Source organism: Leptonotus elevatus, chromosome 5 (assembly GCF_054856555.1).
Source record: "Leptonotus elevatus isolate MCC_2025b chromosome 5, RoL_Lele_1.0, whole genome shotgun sequence".
Lineage (NCBI taxonomy): Eukaryota > Metazoa > Chordata > Actinopteri > Syngnathiformes > Syngnathidae > Leptonotus > Leptonotus elevatus.
In genome coordinates, this window is record NC_141243.1 from 1898849 (window position 1) to 1917917 (window position 19069).

At 43.1% G+C, this 19069-nt stretch overlaps 1 protein-coding gene across 2 annotated transcripts in view; it reads left to right on the forward strand.

Moving 5' to 3' along the window:
• LOC147173210 (protein unc-13 homolog B-like) overlaps nucleotides 1-18951 on the forward strand; it is a 74605-nt gene extending 55654 nt beyond the window's left edge. The window contains exons 23-50 of one of the 2 annotated variants that reach the window (XM_086076131.1): nucleotides 589-678; nucleotides 1002-1142; nucleotides 2954-3192; nucleotides 3451-3536; nucleotides 6275-6401; nucleotides 6478-6574; nucleotides 7772-7915; nucleotides 9133-9210; nucleotides 9295-9372; nucleotides 9588-9608; nucleotides 10522-10557; nucleotides 10671-10703; nucleotides 10789-10818; nucleotides 10951-10977; nucleotides 11109-11132; nucleotides 11214-11234; nucleotides 11340-11357; nucleotides 11623-11649; nucleotides 12709-12797; nucleotides 13029-13166; nucleotides 13247-13370; nucleotides 14080-14124; nucleotides 14211-14297; nucleotides 14932-15079; nucleotides 15165-15221; nucleotides 15415-15495; nucleotides 15569-15728; nucleotides 17397-18951. In XM_086076131.1, the coding sequence (XP_085932257.1) occupies nucleotides 589-678; nucleotides 1002-1142; nucleotides 2954-3192; nucleotides 3451-3536; nucleotides 6275-6401; nucleotides 6478-6574; nucleotides 7772-7915; nucleotides 9133-9210; nucleotides 9295-9372; nucleotides 9588-9608; nucleotides 10522-10557; nucleotides 10671-10703; nucleotides 10789-10818; nucleotides 10951-10977; nucleotides 11109-11132; nucleotides 11214-11234; nucleotides 11340-11357; nucleotides 11623-11649; nucleotides 12709-12797; nucleotides 13029-13166; nucleotides 13247-13370; nucleotides 14080-14124; nucleotides 14211-14297; nucleotides 14932-15079; nucleotides 15165-15221; nucleotides 15415-15495; nucleotides 15569-15728; nucleotides 17397-17682 (2532 nt within the window). In that variant the 3' untranslated portion in view covers nucleotides 17683-18951. Of the gene's footprint in view, nucleotides 1-588; nucleotides 679-1001; nucleotides 1143-2953; nucleotides 3193-3450; nucleotides 3537-5432; nucleotides 5481-6274; nucleotides 6402-6477; nucleotides 6575-7771; nucleotides 7916-9132; nucleotides 9211-9294; nucleotides 9373-9587; nucleotides 9609-10521; nucleotides 10558-10670; nucleotides 10704-10788; nucleotides 10819-10950; nucleotides 10978-11108; nucleotides 11133-11213; nucleotides 11235-11339; nucleotides 11358-11622; nucleotides 11650-12708; nucleotides 12798-13028; nucleotides 13167-13246; nucleotides 13371-14079; nucleotides 14125-14210; nucleotides 14298-14931; nucleotides 15080-15164; nucleotides 15222-15414; nucleotides 15496-15568; nucleotides 15729-17396 lie in introns of both variants that reach the window. The other variant, XM_086076130.1, reaches the window with a different exon arrangement.
• The last annotated feature ends 118 nt before the right edge of the window (nucleotides 18952-19069 follow it).

Sequence of the window (19069 nt, forward strand, 5' to 3'; positions counted from 1 at the left end):
TATATTAATTGTTTCCATGTTTTTGATTAAGTAATTGATTGATTGATTGATTGATTGATTGATTTAATTTAATTTGATTGACAAGAATGAACACTATCTTGAATGAAAAGGGGAACATTTGTAAATGTATTTATGCAACTATATATTTGGAGTATTTTAAAAACTTGGAAAAAAAATATTATGTGGTGCCTAAAAATGACAATTGGATTACTTTGAAAAATATGTATCTTAAAATGATTTCAAGTTTTTGTCCCTAAAAACAGTAAGTGTTTTGGAGTTGAATAAAAAAACACAAACATATGAAAAGCACATTTCCAAATTTAAACGAACAACGTCCAATTATTTTTTCATCAATGTTTTGGACTGAAATAAAATGTGTAGCGACTGTACGTGTTTTCCATTGGACTTAAACATCATGCATCAAGTCACATGATGTCCAATGACCAATGACAAACAAAAGGTTTTTGTTTTTTTTCTTGCTCGGAGGAAGTTGGAGTTGAAAAAACAAGTTTTGGTCATATTAATAAAACACTGCAATTCAATCTGTAAACATCGAATATGCGTGTGCGTGTGCGTGTGCATCCGCAGAACAACTTTCCCGCGAGCTGCATGCCCCGCCTCCAAGATCTCAAGTCCACGGTGGACCTCCTCACCAGCATCACCTTCTTCAGGATGAAGGTACAACCCTAATTGCACTCGTGGCGTTTTCTTACATTGACCTGGCTAACACGCTAACAAGCTAACATGCTAAGTAGACTTGGGTGAGCGACTCATTCATCTACTGCATAAAGTTGCCTTGACTTATGGCTTGATTTGATTTTGTGACCAAGCTTGTAACTCAAGTTATTATTAATGTGTTTGTTATTTGATGGGATTATCAATAGACGACTCCGTTCTAGAAGATATTTATGTTTTCTTTTGCAACCATTTGAAGTCTGAGCGCTGTTCCTCCAAAATAACAATGACAATAACGTGGACTTGTCCATGCGGTCCCGGTCCAGGTCCTGGAGCTGCCGAGCCCCCCCAGGGCATCGTCGGTGGTCCGCGATTGCGTCAAGGCCTGCCTCAACTCCACCTACGAGTACATCTTCAACAACTGCCTGGAACTTTTCAACCGCCAGTTCCAGACCACCGCACCCGCCGTCAGTAAACACCCTACCCTTGCTCAACGCATTCCTAGCGTGACTTGTGCTTTTTTTTATATGTAAAACGTAAGATCATGTGTCGTTTTACTGATTCCTCCATCAGAGGTGGCAAATCCAGATCCAGAAAGTAAAAATCTTGTCACAGTTCGGCTTTAGCCCCAGGTGCTAGCTAGCTACCGTTGCTCGTTTACCTGTGTTGTGTTGAATTATTAACATTGTTTTTCTGTTTTACATATATATTCTTCAAAGTGTTTTTGATTTTAGTTAGATATGTAAAACTGTTCCCATATGTCAGTGGAATGTGGTCTGTTTTCCCCCTAAGGAAGTGAGGTGTCGGAATCCACGAGGCAGATATGCGGGAATCTCTGGTGCGAAGCTGCTACAGAGTTCAATAGTTTATCTAGGAAGCCAATAATTTACCTCACATCTGTTAAGGACTGAAAGAACTCAATGGGAGATGGCCTGATGGTATTTCACTCTGCTGACAGGACAAGATCAAAGGGGGGGGCACAGTCTCTTCCTCGGGGGCTGTGCTCTGTGTGGAGTTTTATGGGGGGTCTCTGGTGCAGGGAGATGGTGGGGGCAAGTTGCCCACATCCTTGAGGAAGTGTTTAAGATAAGGAGAGGGGGTGTGTAGACTTGTTTTGACAGGAAATGTCACATGTTGAGAAGAGACCAAAAGGTACTTTCTTTGTCAATGAAGGGGGAGGGAACGATTTCTGTATATATGCATGCATGAACTTTGAGAAGAACACATTTGTGGGTGAGCTGCATGATTGAGCAGTAGCTCCAAGTGGCTTTCAGAATCTGAAATAAAGCTGGCAAACTTGTTCACAGATTTCAACTTTGAATTTATTTGAACACGCAGAAATCAAAGAAATGATTTCCAACAGTTGGAAATCATTTCTTTGATTTCTGCGTGTTCAAATAAAATTCAAAGTTGAAGTCTCGTGGAGAAGTTTTGCTAGCTTTATTTCAGAGTCTGAAAGGCATCTCTAGAACCCGGCTCAAAATAGCCCTGGTCCCAGAAGTGTAACATTTTCAAAATCCACTCACACATTTATATCTAACAGTTCCCACCCCCTTTATTGACAAAGAGGTACATTTTGCCCCCAGGCATTTCCTGTCAAGACAAGAGTTTTAAAGTCTACACATCCTAAATAAAAAAAATAATAATAATAATAATAAAAAAAATAAAATAAAATAAAAATAAAGTCTACACATCCCCCAGTCTTATCTTTCCTCAGTTCCTGTCTTGATCAACTCAGAGGATGTGGGCAAACACTTGGCCCCCACCACCACCTCCTGGCACCAGGGTTGTTTATGGACCGACCTTTTGTTCAGACACCTCTTATTTAGATTAAATCAGACACCTTACTATGACAGGGAAGAGGACAAAGACTATAGATAAACTAACATATGGGGAACAGTTGTAACATATCTAACTAAAATCAAAAACACTTTGAAAAATATAAATTGAAACAGAAAAACAATGTTAATAATCCAACACCTGCTAAGGAGCTAGCTAGCTAGCTAGCTGGCTAGCATCAATGGCTCAAGCCAAACTGGGGCAGGGTTTTTACTTTCTGGACCTGGATTTGCCGCCTCTGCCCTCCATCTAAATGTGGTAGAAACACAGACAGTTCTTCAACTCTCTTGTGAACGCCACTTTATAAAAAATCATCAAACTTGAGGGCATTTTTACTGCCATTTAATGTCAGAAATTAAATAAAGAAGGGTCAGACGTGACCACCATGTGGTGCTACTCGACAATTCACAAGTCCATGCTTTGTTTTTTCTTCTTGCAGCCCGAGTCGGAGAAGAAGAAGAAGAAGAAGAAGAAGAAGGAAAGAGTGGAAGGTGAAGAAGAGGAGGAGGAGGAGGATGAAGAAGAGGAGGAGGAAGAGGAAGAGAAGAAAGAGGAGAGCCAGCCTCCAGAGGAGCAAGGCCCGAGCATCCAGAATCTGGACTTCTGGCCCAAACTCATCACGCTCATCGTGTCCATCATCGAGGAGGACAAGAACTCCTACACGCTCGTCATCAACCAGTCAGTCTTCTTCGAAAATTCACACGCCGAGAAAGTTTGCAGTGCTTAAAAAAAAGAAAAAAAAGACACAGGATGTCTGCCATTTTGTCTGGAGGCGGACATGTTAGGCTGATTTCCTTCAAAAACAAACTGCCCCCGAGCGACTTTGTTCAATCGCTACCAATTTAGCACGTAAATTTAACCGATGTTATTGTGAAAGGTGGCAGCAAACTACAATGACTCAGCATAAAACACAAAACCCGTGTGCGCCCCCTTCAGGTTTCCTCAGGAACTGAACGTGGGGAAAGTCAGCGCTGAGGTGATGTGGACGCTGTTCGCTCAGGATGTCAAGTACGCTCTGGAGGGTAAGAAAAGCACAAAAAACGATTAGCGCTAGCACGCGCGCGTGTGTTTGTTCATTCCATTGCAGCTAATTCTCTCTTTTTTTCCCGCTGAGTCTGTTCTTTTCTTTGATGATCTATGATGTTTCTCCAGTTTTGGCTAAAGGCGCTCGCTACCGCAGGAACGTCGGTGAGCGTTGCTTGTTAGCATTGTTAGCGTGTTAGCCGTCACGTGATTGTCTCGAACATATTCCAATAGTAAGCAATCAGTTGTCCTGGATTTCTTTCTTCAGAATTGAATTTTTGTATTTGTTTTCTTTTTTTAACTGTCACACAAGTGTAAAAAGAAGTTATAACCAAAGCAAGTTACCAACTTGCAAGCTCATTCGGGATTGACAATTCCGAGCTTATGTCACGATTGCGCCGCAAATCAAAATGGCGTCTAAAGCTGCATTCGAGGACAAGAGGAAGGTAGGAAGTCAGACTTAAAACATAATTGAAATATCTCTGCTTATTATGACATTAACTTTGCTACTCAAAATAAGTAACTTCACGCAACCCAGCGTGCTTTGGACTGACTGCGTTCACCAAAACAACAAACAATTGACCGTAATTAGCCATCTTTGTTGTTTACATTTGCCTCGAACGCTTTGGGGTCGGAAGTGGGACAATCCAACTTCAAACCTTCGCGAATGCAGCATTAACATGAAATAACATTTCGGCGAAAGGAAGCTCTCCGCGTATTGAAAAGCGTCGTTGTCATTTGATTTGTGAGGATCATTTTGATGTCAAAATGAGATGAAATGTCGTTTGACTACCATAACAATAATGGGTGGGAATCTTTGACTGTCTCACGATTCGATTCTGATTCGATTCTGATATTTGGGTCAGCGATTCGATTCAGAATCGATTTTTGATCCATCCATTTTCTGTACCGCTTGTCCTCACAAGGGTCGCGGGGGTTGCTGGAGCCTATCCCAGCTGGCTTCGGGCAGTAGGCGGGGTACACCCTGAACTGGTTGCCAGCCAATCGATTTTTGATTCAAAATGATTTTTGATTCAAAATGATTTCTGCTTCAATTCATAGATGAGCAAAGAATCGTCATGATCTTCTCCAGTCTCACTCGCTAAAGCTAATTAGCATGCTACTCGCAGCACTTTTATCACTTTGTCAAAAGAACGGCTATACATTCAAAACGCTTCAGGAATGTTTACAGAGAAGCATCTTAACGTTACTCACCGGCATGTGCGCTTCCTACGCAGAAAAAAAATAATAACAACTTTTATTGGCATAACTTGATCGTGACTTTTTCTTTCTACTCTCTAATGTGGCTACAAGTTTAACAGTGTATCAGAACGTGCGGAACCACACTGCCCCTAAGTGGCCAAATCGGGTACAACAAGAATAGCACTCCCAATAAAGACACACACAAACCAGGGCAATATAGTATACAATAATGTCAATAAAATGGATTTTGGGACATTTAAAATCGATTCTGAATCGTACGAAATGAGAATCGATTTTTATTTGTATTTAATTTTTTTGCCGCCCCCCTAATAACAATATGGCCGCTTTGCACGCTAGTCACAGGCAAAACCAATACAAATGTGCCGTTTGTTTTCACCGAAATATTGGGAACATCTGGGAATTGTCAATCGATTGCATCACCCGGTGGTCGTCCTTTTTCTTTTACGCTTGTATGGCAGTTAAAATAATGGCGGCGAGTGTTGGTGTTAGATTTGTGTTGGCGTGTTTGAGGCGTAGCAATCCATCACCGTAGCGTTTTCGCCGCGTCACCGCTTCCTCTATCAAGTTCATCATCACCGTCATCCTCCTCCTCTTCATCTCTGCTGTCATTGTTGGTGTTTTTTGTTTTTTTGTTTTTTGTTTTGTTTTTTTACATTCCGTCGCCATGGCAGCAGCAGCTCTCGGCACCTTCCGCATCCGCCGAATAGACTTCCAAGATGGTAAGACCCCAGAATGGATCTTATTCACGTTGTCGTTGCGAGATGAAAGGATTATTGCCATCGTCAAAAGGAAATGCTGGCAAGTTTAGGAAAGGGGAGATTGCTGAAAAATATGGTACGGTGGTTGTTATTACAATTAGGAAAGGGAATTTGCTGGTCAGTTTAGGAAAAGAAGGTTGCTGGTAAGTCAAGGAAGGAGCTGATTGCTGTTACGTGTAGGAAAGGGGGAATTGTTGGTACGTTTAGGAAAGTGCTGGTATGTTAAGGAAAAAGTAGCATTGCTGGCAAATTTAGGGATTGCGGGTTAACTCTGGGACGGGGGGGGGTTTGCTGGTAAATTACGGAAAGGGGGTTCTCTTGCAAGTTTAACAAAGGAATTGCTGGTAATCTTCGGAATGGGGGTTTGCTGGTAAATTACGGAAATCGGCTTCGTCGGGTAAAAGGAAAGAGGAATTACTGATCAATTTGATAAGGCGTTTTTTGTGGTAAATATGGGAAAAAGGGCTGTTGCTGGTTAATTTAGGAGGGCGGAATTGCTGGTAAACTAGTAAAAAGGAGATTGCTGCTCGGGTTAGGAAAGGAGGGGCTGCTGGCAGGTTCAGAAAAGGGACATTGCTGATAAGATCAGGAAAAGTGGAATGCTGGTAAATTTGGAAAAGGAAGTTGCTGGTAAGTTGAGGAAAAGGGAATTGCTGGTCGATTTAGGATAGGACGGAGCTTTACTGGTATATTTAATGAGGGCGATTGCTGGTGAATTTGCAAAGCCAGAACAGTTTTCTGTTGTGTCCCCCCAGAGCACGATCATCATCGTCTGTGCAAGCCTTCCGACTACATGAATCTTCACTTCAAGGTCAAGTGGCTGTACAACGAGTACGTCTCGGATCTTCCCGCTTTCGCTGACGCCGTCCCAGAATATCCTTCGTAAGACGCCGTCCGTCTTCCGCGCGCGGTTTCCGTCGCGCCCGCGTCCGCGTCCAACGGCTTGTTGTGGTCCCAGGTGGTTCCTGCCCTTCGTTCTGGCCTGGCTGGCTGAGAATGAAGACGTTTCCATGGAGTTTATGCACGGAGCACTGGAGAGGGACAAGAGGGAAGGCGTGAGTCATTAAACACACGCACACACGCACGAGCTGTACCAGCAATCTCCCTTTTTTCTAAACTTACCCGCAATCTCCTTTCCAAAACATGCCAGCAGCCCCCACGTTCCTAAACCAAAAACCTAGCAACAATCTCCCCTTTCCAAAAGTTCCATTCCTAAATTTACTAACGATCTTCCCTGAACACGCCAGCAATCTCCATTCCTACATTTGCGAGCAATCTCCTTTCCTAATTTTACCAGCAACCCAACTTTCCTAAATTTACAGCCTATACCCACTTTCCTAAATTTACTAGCAATCACCTTTCTCAAATTGAATAGCAAAACATCACTTTCCTAAATGACCGCCATTCCTAACCTGAACAGAAATCTGTATTTCCTAAATTTGCCAGCAATCACTTTTCCCAAATGAGTGACACCACTTTTTTTTTTTTTTAAACCTTTCTTGCCTACACATAGCAGCAAACCGACATTCCCAAACTCACCAGCAAAACCTTCTTCCCTAAATTTAGCTGCAAACTCCCTTTCAAAAACTTACCAAGCAATCTCCTCTCTCAAACTTACCAGCAATCTCCCTTTCAAAAACTTGCCATCTTAACACTTTCCTAAATTTAACCAGCTCTGGCATTTTTCCAAATATGCCAACAATTCCACTCTCCTAAACTTACCAGCAATTTCTCCTTTCCTATACTGACCAGCAATCACCCTAATTCCTAAATTGACCAACAATCTCCCCTTTTCCCCAAACCAATTCTAAATTTGGGAAATTGAGATTGCTGGTAAATAACTGAAGGGAAGATAGATTGTTGTAAATTTAGATAAGAGTTATTGCTGTAAGTTTACAAAAGGGAGATTGCTGATAAATTTAGGAAAGGGAAAGTTTCAGAGAGTGAGATTGTTGGTAAATTAGGGAAAGGTCGATTCTACACTTAGAAAAGGGCAATTACTATAAGTTTAAAAGTTTCAATTTGGTTAAAGGGGGACTTTTGTAAATGTGTCGATTACTGGCAAATTAAGGAAATGGGAAATTGCTGCAAACTTAGATAAGGGAGATTGTTGTCAATTAAGGAAAGTGCGTTTGCCGGTAAGTAAGGAAAACTTCCTTTCACACTATCCGTCAAGATGTGGAAAAAAAAAAACCCCACATGAATTTCCTGTCTTCTTCTTCTTCTTCTCCTTTATTTCTGCGCCTGCCAAGTTCCAATCCACGTCGGAGCACGCGTTGTTCTCCTGCTCGGTGGTGGACATTTTCACGCAGCTCAACCAAAGCTTCGGGATCGTCCGCAAGCTGGAATGTCCCGACCCCGCCGTGCTGGCGCAGTACAACCGACGATTCGCCAAGGTGACGCCAACGGCACCGATGACGTCGCACCCGTTTGCTCAAACGCCGTCGGTGCAAATTCAGAGACGTTGAGCAAAAACGAAGACCGCGTTACCCATGATGCCTTGTTGCGTCACGGGGGCGGACGTTTATTCTCGTCGTTGTGGTCGGTCGATTTTAAGGGATATTATCGTTGGATTATCGTAAATGCTAGATCCAAATTGATCGTTACACTTCGGCTAACAATAACAATAAGAATCATGACTAAATGTTCCATTTGACTTTGTTGATTATTGTCATCGTAGTTCTTAGTTCCAAATGTAGAAAAACAACTCCTACGATATGAAATCAAAGTATGATTATCAAAATAAAGGATTACTGTCATTTTTGTCATTAGATCAAATAATTAATATTATCGCAATTGTTGGATTAAAGGATCATCATTGCAGTGGTTGGATAAATCGATTATAAGCATTTTTTTTTACTTATAGTTTCATAATAGTTGTTACCAGAAGTGATTATTATTGAAGTTTATCATCAACGTTCCATCAAATTATTATCATCTTAGTTGACTGAAGTTGGTAGAGCAAACGATTGGCGTGATTTTTCATAGTTGCCACTCGGGCCGCTCAATTATGGAAAAAAATTATAATTACGATTATTTTTGGTAATAATTGAAATTGCAGTTATTTCAAGCGATGATTTAATTTTGGGTAAAAAAAACAAAAACACAACAAGAACATGTTTAAGCATTTAAAAATATTAAGACCAATTTTTTTTTTTTTTTAATGAAACACTATAATTATATAAGTTCTTTTGGGACCAAACAGAATTTATAATATATATTTATTTATTTATGTTGGTAAAAACTTAACGTTGGACGATCATTTATTTTTGGGTACAAAACAAGAAAATGTTTAAACGTAAAAAAAACAAATAAAAAATATTCAAACAAAGGAAATTCTTTGAAACATTATAATTATGCCGGTTCCTTTCGGATGAAACAAAATTTATTAAAAGAGTTATTTTAAAAATTTGTAATAATTCATCATCTTTTTGCAGATTTTGTCATTGAGTGTAATCAAATGCCGTTTATCGTCGGTGTCGGATCAAATGATTCCCGCCATTCCTGATTTTCGAATGCTCTCGCACGTTTTTGCTTCCTGCCGCGACCCGGCCGCTCGCTGCGCTCACGTTTTTCTCATCTGCGCGTTTTGCCGGTTGTCGTTTTTTTCTAGACCATCAGCAAAGTCCTGCTGCAGTACTGCGCCCTGCTGGCCAAAAACTTTCCATCCTACTGCGCCAAGGAGAAGATCGTCAGTAAAACAAAAACGTCACGAGAAGCGGCCCGCCATCTTGTGGGAGGAGCCGACTTCATCTTTGTCCTTTTTTTCTTGTAGCCGTGCGTGCTGATGAACAACATCCAGCAGATGAGGGTTCTTCTGGAGCAGATGTTCGAGGCCATGGGAGCGAAGCAGGTCAGTGGCGACTTCGGGAAGACTTTCCTTTTGACTTTTGGTAGCGTTTGGGAACATCCGAGACAATTCCTGGAGGACCGGAATTGCCCACCCCTTGCAAACGAAGTAAATGCTGAGAGCGAACTTATAATCCAGGATGTCAACTTTTTCATGCTTTTCAATCCGCTTGGAAGACGTTTGGGTTGATTTTTCAGTCTGGTATTTTCTCTCGGCAGTTTACAGTTGAGGAGGAGCAGGTACGTGTCGCTGCTTTCTTCCCCGAAGTCCGACCTTCCTTTCCTCTCTCGTAGGAATCGTTCATTGTCAACATCACGTGCCCTGCTGGCGAAATTCCTGCCCGTGTGTATGAATTCTTGTACCGTGCGTGTCGGCCCCATTTTCCTTACTTACCGGCAAACGCACTTTCCTTAATTGACAACAATCTCCCTTATCTAAGTTTGCAGCAATTTCCCATTTCCTTAATTTGCCAGTAATCGACACATTTACAGAAGTCCCCCTTTAACCAAATTGAAACTTTTAAACTTACAATAATAGCCCTTTTCTAAATGTAGAATCGACCTTTCCCTAATTTACCAACAATCTCACTCTCTGAAACTTTCCTTCCTAAATGTATCAGCAATCTCCCTTTTGTAAACTTACAGCAATAACTCTTATCTAAATTGACAACAATCTATCTTCCCTTCAGTTATTTACCAGCAATCTCAATTTCCCAAATTTAGCCCGACCCCTTTCCTACATTTACCACCAATCTCACTTTCCTGAGTTGAACAGAAATCCCCTCTTTCCTAAAGTTACTCGCTATCCCGCTTTCCATAACTTGCTAGCAACGCCCCTTTCAAAATTTGCCAGCAATCCCACTTACCCAAATTCAACATCAACATCCTTTTCCTTAATTCACCAGTAATCTTCCTTACCTAAATTTGCCAGCAATCTCCCTTTCCCTTAGTTGCCAACAATTCCACGTGTATGAATCTCGTCTTCCTTAACTTACCAGAAAACACTTTTCCAAAATGTACTAGCAACCTGCCCGTCCGTCCCGAAACTTACCAGCAATCAACTTTCAGTAGCCCCCCCCACCATTTCTTTACCTTACCAGCAATCACTTCAGTTTTTCATATGATGTTGAATATTGTTGCTTTTTTACAAAAGTTGGAGAATGAGGAAGATGAGGAGTTTGATGAAGAGGTGGGTGCATCTGTCGCATGATCACATGACCCCGCCTCCTCGGTAGACGGCTTCATAGTTGAAATATTTTTTTATTTTTTTTTGTGTGTGTTTGCTCACCACGCCCCCTGTAGGCCAACAATGAGGGCCGCGATGATGATGACGTGGTGGGTATGCTACGCTACGCTAGGCTAACTAGCGCTAAAAGCGCACTTTAACTTTTTTTTAATCGTGATATTATTTTTGACTCAGTCGGGCTGCTCGGACTCGGAAGGCTCGGAGGTAAGTGGCGGTGGCCATCTTTTAGCATTAGCATAGTTAGCGTTCACATTTTAGAGATGAGGAAGAAACAGGAAGTACAACTAAATCCACTTCCTGTTTGTCACTTCCTGTCCCATCTCTGGTCACGCTCAGATGGACAACAAGGACAACGAGGACAAGGTCTGCGTGCGTGTGTGTGCGTGCGTGCGTGTGTCTCTGTGCACGTGCGTGTGCGCGAACTCGTGAACAGTATTTTAGATTGTGTGAGTGTTTCTATTGTGAACACTTTTTGTTTTGTTTTCATCCAAAAGATTGAAGAGGAACAGGTAAGCCAGGTAAGCATTTGACAAAATAAATATGACAATATCTCATGACTGTAAGATTTCATTCGTCCGATTTCCTTTGATCTTGCGCAGCTGAAATCTGACAAGGAGAAGGTGTGTGTGATTTTGTGCACGCGCGTTCATGTTTGTGTCTGTTTTCTTATGAATGTTTCATCTTAACGCTTTTGTTATTTCCTTCGGATTTTCATCTTTGTGCAGTTGGAATCAGAGGAGAAGGTGTGTGTGTGTGTTTAAGTCCATTTGTGTCGTTATAATTGGTTATGTCTTAAGTGTAAATGTGCGTTTTTCTATCTGAGTGTGTGTTTTAAAGAATGTGTTAAATTGTGTTACACTGTACACTATTGTGCGGGTGAGAGCTTTTCTTTATATGCGCATATACGTAAATAATCGTGCATAGTTAATCGTAATCACACAGATCCACATGCTGGTGAATGTGTGTGCGTGTGTGTGTGTGTGACGCGTGTGCGTTGTGTTGTTTCAGGCCGAGAAGCAGGACAAAGAGAAGCAGGTTGGTTGTTTTTGTTTGCGCCTTTTTCTGCGTCCTCGCCTCCCCTTCAGCTTCGTCTCGTCTTCGCCCTTTGACGCGTCTGCCAAGCAGATTGAAAAGCATCAACAAAAGTAGAAAAACGTGTCGCTCGCGTCCCACCTGGCACCCTAATCACTCACACCCACGTGAAAAGTCCCAGCGTGTTCAGTAGCGTGCTGTCGAAGCTCGCCCCGAACGTCCCTCCACCTTTTCTTGAGACTCGCCGAACAGTCAATGATGTCGAGTACATTTGACTGTAAAAAGGGTTGATTTTGTCCCACTCTAAACAAGAGTCAAATTTACACTTGGAAGAGAGTAAAATATTCAAAGTCAATTTCACTCAAAGTATTTTTACTGTGTACGAAAGAATTAGCCTTATGACAAAAACCTAGTTAGGTTTTTTTTTCACTCGGAAATTCAAATGTATAATTTTTGAAGGAAATGTTGTGAATACATTTTATTAATTAATTTATTTTTAAAACTTACACAAGGGTTGAGGAACGTACTCACCTGACCATCAGCTTGGGAGACGGCCACTCTACCACCTGAGCTCCAACTGTTTGCTACTATCCAAAAGGAGACCGCACACAAAAAAAAAGTTGGCTCAAAAATAACCCAACTATGGGTCAAAAATGGACCGATCGTCCACTTGGGTCTATTTGACCCAACTTTGAGTCAAGAAATTGGTCTTTTAGTGTAAAACAACTCATAATTAATTGGTCAGATCCTTTACTTGGGTCAAAAAAATGGGGTCGTTTTGTATAAAACAACCCAGAAAGTGGATCAGTCCATTTTTGATCCATAATTGGGTTACTTTTGACCCAACTGTTTTTAGAGTGTAAAAACATTCTGTCGTATACACAATACTTTAATTTTAGTGTAAATGTGACTCTTTTTAGAGTCAAATGTACTCCACGAAATGTACTGTGTATGAGCAGGGTCTTGTTGATTTTTGGCCCTCAACTCAAATGTGTGTGTGTGTGTGTGTGTGTGTGTGTGTGTGTGTGTGTGTGTGTGTGTGTGTGCGTGTGTGTTTTACAGTTGGACACGGAGGCTGCTGACATCCTCAACGAGCTCCAAGTGAAACTCAACGACGTACTTGACAACTTCAGTGCCGTCTTTGCCAAGAGGTACACACACACACACAAACGTATTTTACAGTACACTCTAAAAACAGTTGGGTCAAAAGCAACCCAATTAAGGATAAAAAAAAATGGACCCATCCACTTTTTGTGTCAATTTGACCCCATTTTCTGGGTTGTTTTTGACCCAAGTAGAGGATGGGTTCATTTTTGACCCAACACTTTTTAGAGTGTAATGTAACCGTCTCGTTCCTTCCTTCCTTCTTTCTGGCCCTGCAGCTTGCAAGCGCGCATCAGCGCGTGCATGCGCCAGATGTCAGAGCTGCTGTCCCAGATGAGAGGCCCCCCCAACCCCGACACGGCCGAGGGGGACGCCGACGCCATGCTGAGACCGCTGATGGACTTCCTGGACGCCAAGTAAGCCGGACCCGCTCACTTGATGACGTCCTTCCCTGGCGGCCACGTCTTGCTCAATACTTTTGTGCGTGTGCGTGTAGTCTGAGCGTGTTTGCGGACGTGTGCGAGAAGACGGTCCTGAAGAAAATCCTCAAGGACTTGTGGAAGGTGGTCCTGAGCGGTCTGGAGAAGAACATCGTGTTGCCGCAGAGTAACGACAGTCTGGTAACAGCGGCCGACATTTTCCAATCTGATTCTTATTTAAAAGCTTAACACCATCTTGAAAAACTGTCATTTAAAACCTCTTGAAATCGAACCCAAAATCAAAAACCACAACCCTGACTTAAAGTCCTATTTCGATACAGAAACCCTAATCCTTCTTTCAAACCTGCTTTTGAATCCTTAGTCCTGTATCGGAATCCTAAAACAAGCTCAAAGCTGTCATTTGAAACCATAAACCGTTCTTGAAACCCCAATACTTGTTTGGAAACCCTAATTTTCGAACCCCATCCCTACACCTTGAAACCTTAGTTTAAAACAAGTAACCCAAATTTGAAATCCTTACCCAGGCTCAAAAGCCGAGATTTGGCTCGAAACCCTCATTTCAAACCCTACTTTTTACATCTTACTTTGAAATCCGAACCCAATCCTGAAACCCTAATTTGCAATCCTAACTCGGGCTCCAAATCCAAGTTTGAAATCCAATTTTGAATCCTTGATCCTGGGCCAGGCTTGAACCCCAATCCTGAAAACCTACTCCTTGTTTGGAACCCTAACCTTGTCAGTGTCTCTTCACGAAAGTTCTTAACGTAGTAAACTGTATGTGATTATGTAGTAGAAGCTCTCTGCTGCCATCTGCTGGTGGCCATCAAAAAAATGTTATTTGCCGTCTTGGCGTGACACGAGGTCATCATTGCTCTTGGCGACTTCGCAGGGCGCGCAGCTCCTCACGGCCGCCAAAGGACTCTCCAACCTCAAGGTAACGGATCTTGTGACAACGATGATGACGAAGATCACAAGCACGACGACGATGATGATGATGAAGATGACGTGTCTGTCTTGTAGGCCGGCGGCGGCGGCGGCGGCGGCGAGGCCAAAACGCTGACGCCCAAGCAGTGCGCCATTGTGGATGCGAGCCTGGAGAGCATCAAGGTAGGCGGAGCCCTCCCGTCACCTGAACAGGTCATAAGAGTAGGGCTTCAAAGAAGGGACGGCTTTCGGACCGGGTCCAAGCCCGGGTTGGTTCCGGTTTCATTCCTGGGTTGAACTTCGATTCATGTGGGTTAGGGTTTTAAGCCTGGGTTAGGCAAAGTTAGAGTTTCAAACAAGGCTTTTAAGGTTAAATCGCGTTAGAAATTAGGGTTCGAGTTTCAAAATAGGGTTTCAAGCCGAGGTTTGGGTTTCAAATAAAAGGTTGCAAATCCAGATTAGGGGTTGAAAGTCGTGTTTAACGCCACAGTTGGGGTTTAGAGCCAGAATTTCAAGTCCAGTTTAGGGGTTAGGGTTTTGAGCCAGGGATAAGGGTTCAAGGTTGTGTTAGGGTTTTATAAATAAGGATTTCAAGCCCCCAATTTGGGTTTTAAAGTAGAGTATTGAGCCTGGGTTCGAGTTTCAAATAAGAGTTTCAAGCCAGTGTCAGGTTTTCAAACGAGGGTTCAAAATTACGGTTTTAATTGTGGGTTAGGGTTTTAAATTTAGATTCCACTTTTAACATTTGCGCAATCAGGCTTCTTGTGGAAAAACATTTCAGTGATTTTTTTTTCTCTTCTTCTTTTTTTTTTTTTAGCAATATTTCCACGCCGGCGGAAACGGCCTGAAGAAATCTTTTGTGGAGAAAAGTCCCGAGTTGTCGTCCCTGCATTACGCGTTGTCGCTTTACTCGCAGAGCACCGACGCCCTCATCAGGACTTTTGTCACCACGCAGCGGGCACAAGGTGACACGCACACACGCGCGCGCACACGCACGCACCCCCACACGCACACACTTAACATTTTGTACACGTGTGCATGTTTCCCTAGTGCACAGCGGCATGGGCATCAGAATCACAGCCAATGAGAAGGTTCGACCCGATCGAGGTGAGCTCTTTAGCCAATCACATCGCAGGCCTGAATTTGGGTTTAAAGTCAAAGTTAAGGCTTTCGAATTCGGGTTTGGGGTCTGGGTTCGAGATTCAAAATAGGGTTTAGAATTCCAGCCTGGGTTCGTAATTTAGGTTCAACCAGCGTGTACAAAATCAGGGTTCTAAACCAGGTTTTTTGTATTCTCCAGGTGCGGGAGTGGAGAACCCAATCGGCGAAGTGGTGTTGCAGGTGGACGTCGTCGCCAAGGAACGCAAAGTCAACGTCAAAGGTGACGACCGCTCCCGTTGGCGCGCAGGTGACACGGTGAGACTTAACCGAGCGGCCGCCGTCTCGTCCGCCAGTGATCGGCGCGAACGACCTGCGCTGGCAAACGTCCGGAATGTTCCGGCCCTTCGTGGAAGTTTCCCTGCTGGGTCCGGCGCTGGCCGACAAGAAGCGGAAGTTCACCACGAAGTCCAAGAACAACTGCTGGAGTGCAAAGTTCAACGAGAGCTTCCAGTTGTCAGTTTTGCACGCACGCGACATTGTCGCAACACACACACACGTGACATCACACTAACAACAGATGTGTCAAGCGAGGGTTTTTGTGTTTTACAGTTAAGAGTTCGGGTTCCAAAGTAGGGTTTGGATTTCAAGACTCGGTTAGAGTTTCAAATGAGGGTTTTCGAGATTAAGCCACCCCTGCAATTTCAAATTAGGGTTTCAAGAGTAGTTAGTGTGTCTCGTAGGGTTTTAAATAAAGGTTTAGGGTTTCAAACTAGGGCTTAGATCCTCTGTTTTGGATTTCAAGACTCGGTTAGAGTTTCAAATGAGGGTTTTCGAGATTAAGCCACCCTTGCGATTTCAAATGAGGGTTTCAAGAGTAGTTAGTGTGTCTCGTAGGGTTTTAAATAAAGGTTTAGGGTTTGTAGGGTTTCAAACTAGGGCTTGGATCCTCTGTTTGGGTTTCAAGACTAGGTTAGGTTTCAAATTGGGGTTTCAAGACTAGGTGTGTGTGTTTTAATATTTTAAAATGAGGGTTTCAAGATCGGCTTTCCAATTAGGGTTACTGTTACTGGGCTAGGGTTTTCAAAGTAGGGTTTCCTGCCTGTTTTAGGGTTTCAAGACTAGTTTCAAGATAAGGTTTCAAGACTAGTTTAGTGTGTCTCTTAAGAGTTTTAAATAAAGGTTTACGGTTTGAAAGTCTGCGATTGGCTGGCAACCAGTTCAGGGTGTACCCCCGCCTACTGCCCGAAGCCAGCTGGGATAGGCTCCAGCAACCCCCGCGACCCTTGTGAGGACAAGCGGTACAGAAAATGGATGGATGGATGGATGGGTTTGAAAGTAGGGTTTGTAGGGTTTCAAGCTCGGGCTTGGATCCTCTGTTTGGGTTTCAAGACTAGATGTGTGTGTTTTAGTATTTTAAAATTAGGGTTTTAAGTCGCCCCTACAGTTTCAAATGAGGGTTCCAAGATAGGCTTTCCAATTAGGGTTACAGTTAGGGGTAGGGTTTTCAAAGTAGGGTTTCCTGCCTGTTTTAGGGTTTCAAGATAAGGTTTCAAGACTAGTTTAGTGTGTCTCTTAGAGTTTTAAATAAAGGTTTACGGTTTGAAGCCAGGGTTTGTCTTTCAAAGTAGGGTTTCAAGATAGGGTTTGAAGTCAGGACTATGGTTTCAAAGTAATGTTTCCAGTCTGAATCAAGGTTGGAAGACTTGGTTAATTGGTTAGGGTGTCAAATGAGAGTTTTAAATAAAGGTTTATGGTTTGAAAGTAGGGTTTCAATTTAAGGTTTGAAGCCAGGGTTTGTCTTTTTTCAAAGTAGGGTTTAAAGTCAGTACTATGGTTTCAAAGTAATGTTTCCAGTCTGAATCAAGGTTGGAAGACTTGGTTAATGGTCAGGGTGTCAAATGAGAGTTTTAAATGAAGGTTTAGGGTTTCAGATGAGGTTTGAGGCCAGTGTTCGAGTTTCAAAGTAGGGTATTAAGTAAAGGTTTAAGGTTTGAATGTAGGCTTTCAAGCTCGGCTTTCGAGTTTGCTTTGGGTGGACTTCTGAAACCAGCGTTAGACTACGAAAGTAGGGTTTCAAGGGTTAGGCTTTGAAATGATGAAACATTTTTGTCCCTTTTGTCGTAATGTCCTTGTTTGCTCGCGGCGTGCGTTTGATTTTTGTTCTCCGTCCGTCCCGGTCAGCACGTTGGGCAAAGACGGCAGCGGCGAGTCGTGCGAGCTGCACGCATCCGTCAAGGACTACTGCTTCGGGCGCGCCGACCGCGTGGTGGGCGTGGCCGTGCTGCAGCTGCGCGACCTGGCCGGCCGCCGCGCCTGCGTCTGCTGGTGCCCGCTGGGTCCCGCCGTCCGCGCCGACCAGACGGGCACCACCGTCCTGCGCATCCTGGCCCAGCGGCCCAACGATGACGTCGCCAAGGAGTTCATCAGGATCAAGTCGGAGACGCGGCCCGCCGAGGAGGGCAGGTGAGCCCTCGGGGACCGGACGCGTTCCCAACGCGGGAGCCGAGGACTAAAAGCGCCTGGAACTTTGGAGGACGACTGTGTGTAGGGACTGCGGGAATTGTTGGCTAAAATTCAGTTCTGGGGGACTTTATCAAGGCTATAGCGGTAAAGAGGTCCAGGAACTGCAAGTACCAAGAACCAAAAGTTTCAGACGACCACTGAGTGTTTAGAACTGGAACTACTGTCAAAATTTAGATCCAGGGTCGTTTACACATCTTAAGTTTTAGCAACCAAAAATACCAACTAAGAATGAAAAGTTCCTGGCTCTTTCGGCGGAACTGGCAACTTTTAAAAGAGAATTGTGTGTTTGATGTCAAGATTTAGCTCCAGGGCTAAAAGATGACCCGACAACACCTGTAACTAAACCTTTTAGTTCCAGGATCATCAAATACCAAACGCTAAAAAGTTCCAAAGGTGGCTTTGAAAGACAATTGCATCTTTGGACGTCATCTTTGCCTAATTGTTGGTCTGGGGTATTTTTTTATCAGGGCCAAAAGAAGACCCCTACCAAGACAGGTAGTACTTAAAGAAAAAATACCTTATTTGGGCGTAGTACTTTCAGGAAGTCCAGAAAACCCAAGAACTAAAAGCGCCTGAAACATTACATGGAGTGCAAACTTTAATGACGATGTTGTCTCGATTTATTTCCAGTTTAATTTATGGGAGCTAAAAGACAACCTTGCTTTGGGAATTGTACTTTCCAGAAGTCCAGAAAACTTTGTGAAGACAGACACACACACACACACACACACACACACACACACACACACACACACACATCCCAGAACTACAGGTACCAAGAATGTCAAGTTTCTAGAACTGTGGGAAATATTGTTAAAAAAAAAAAATTCATTCTGGACTAATTTATCACGACCAAAAGAAAAGCCCGCTTAGTACTTTTAAGAAGTCCAGGAATTTACAAGTACCAACAAGCGAACGCTGGCGTCTACGTTCAGTTCCGGGTTAATTCTTCGGGACCAAAATAACACACATTCCTCCAAAAGTGACCGTCCTGATGTTTACAAACGTTTTGCTTCCTGCGTTATTAGAAGAAGCTAAACGCGAGCTTGTCGGCTTCCACCTGTGCTCTTATGTATCGTACCTTGAAACGGCAGCCATTTTGCGGACTTAGCTTCGACTGCAGAAAATAAACGCAGTCGCTTTGAAACGTCATTGATATGAAAGCCTCTTACGCGGGAAGAGTTATCATTAATTGTAAAAATAAAAAAATTAATTAAAATAAGATAAACGTCTGTAACGAGGAGCCGAGGCTAGTTTGAGTACCTTTTCTTCACTCGGTGCCCTTAAAACTGGTGCTTGACGACAACACTCGTGGATTTGAAGAGGCGGGA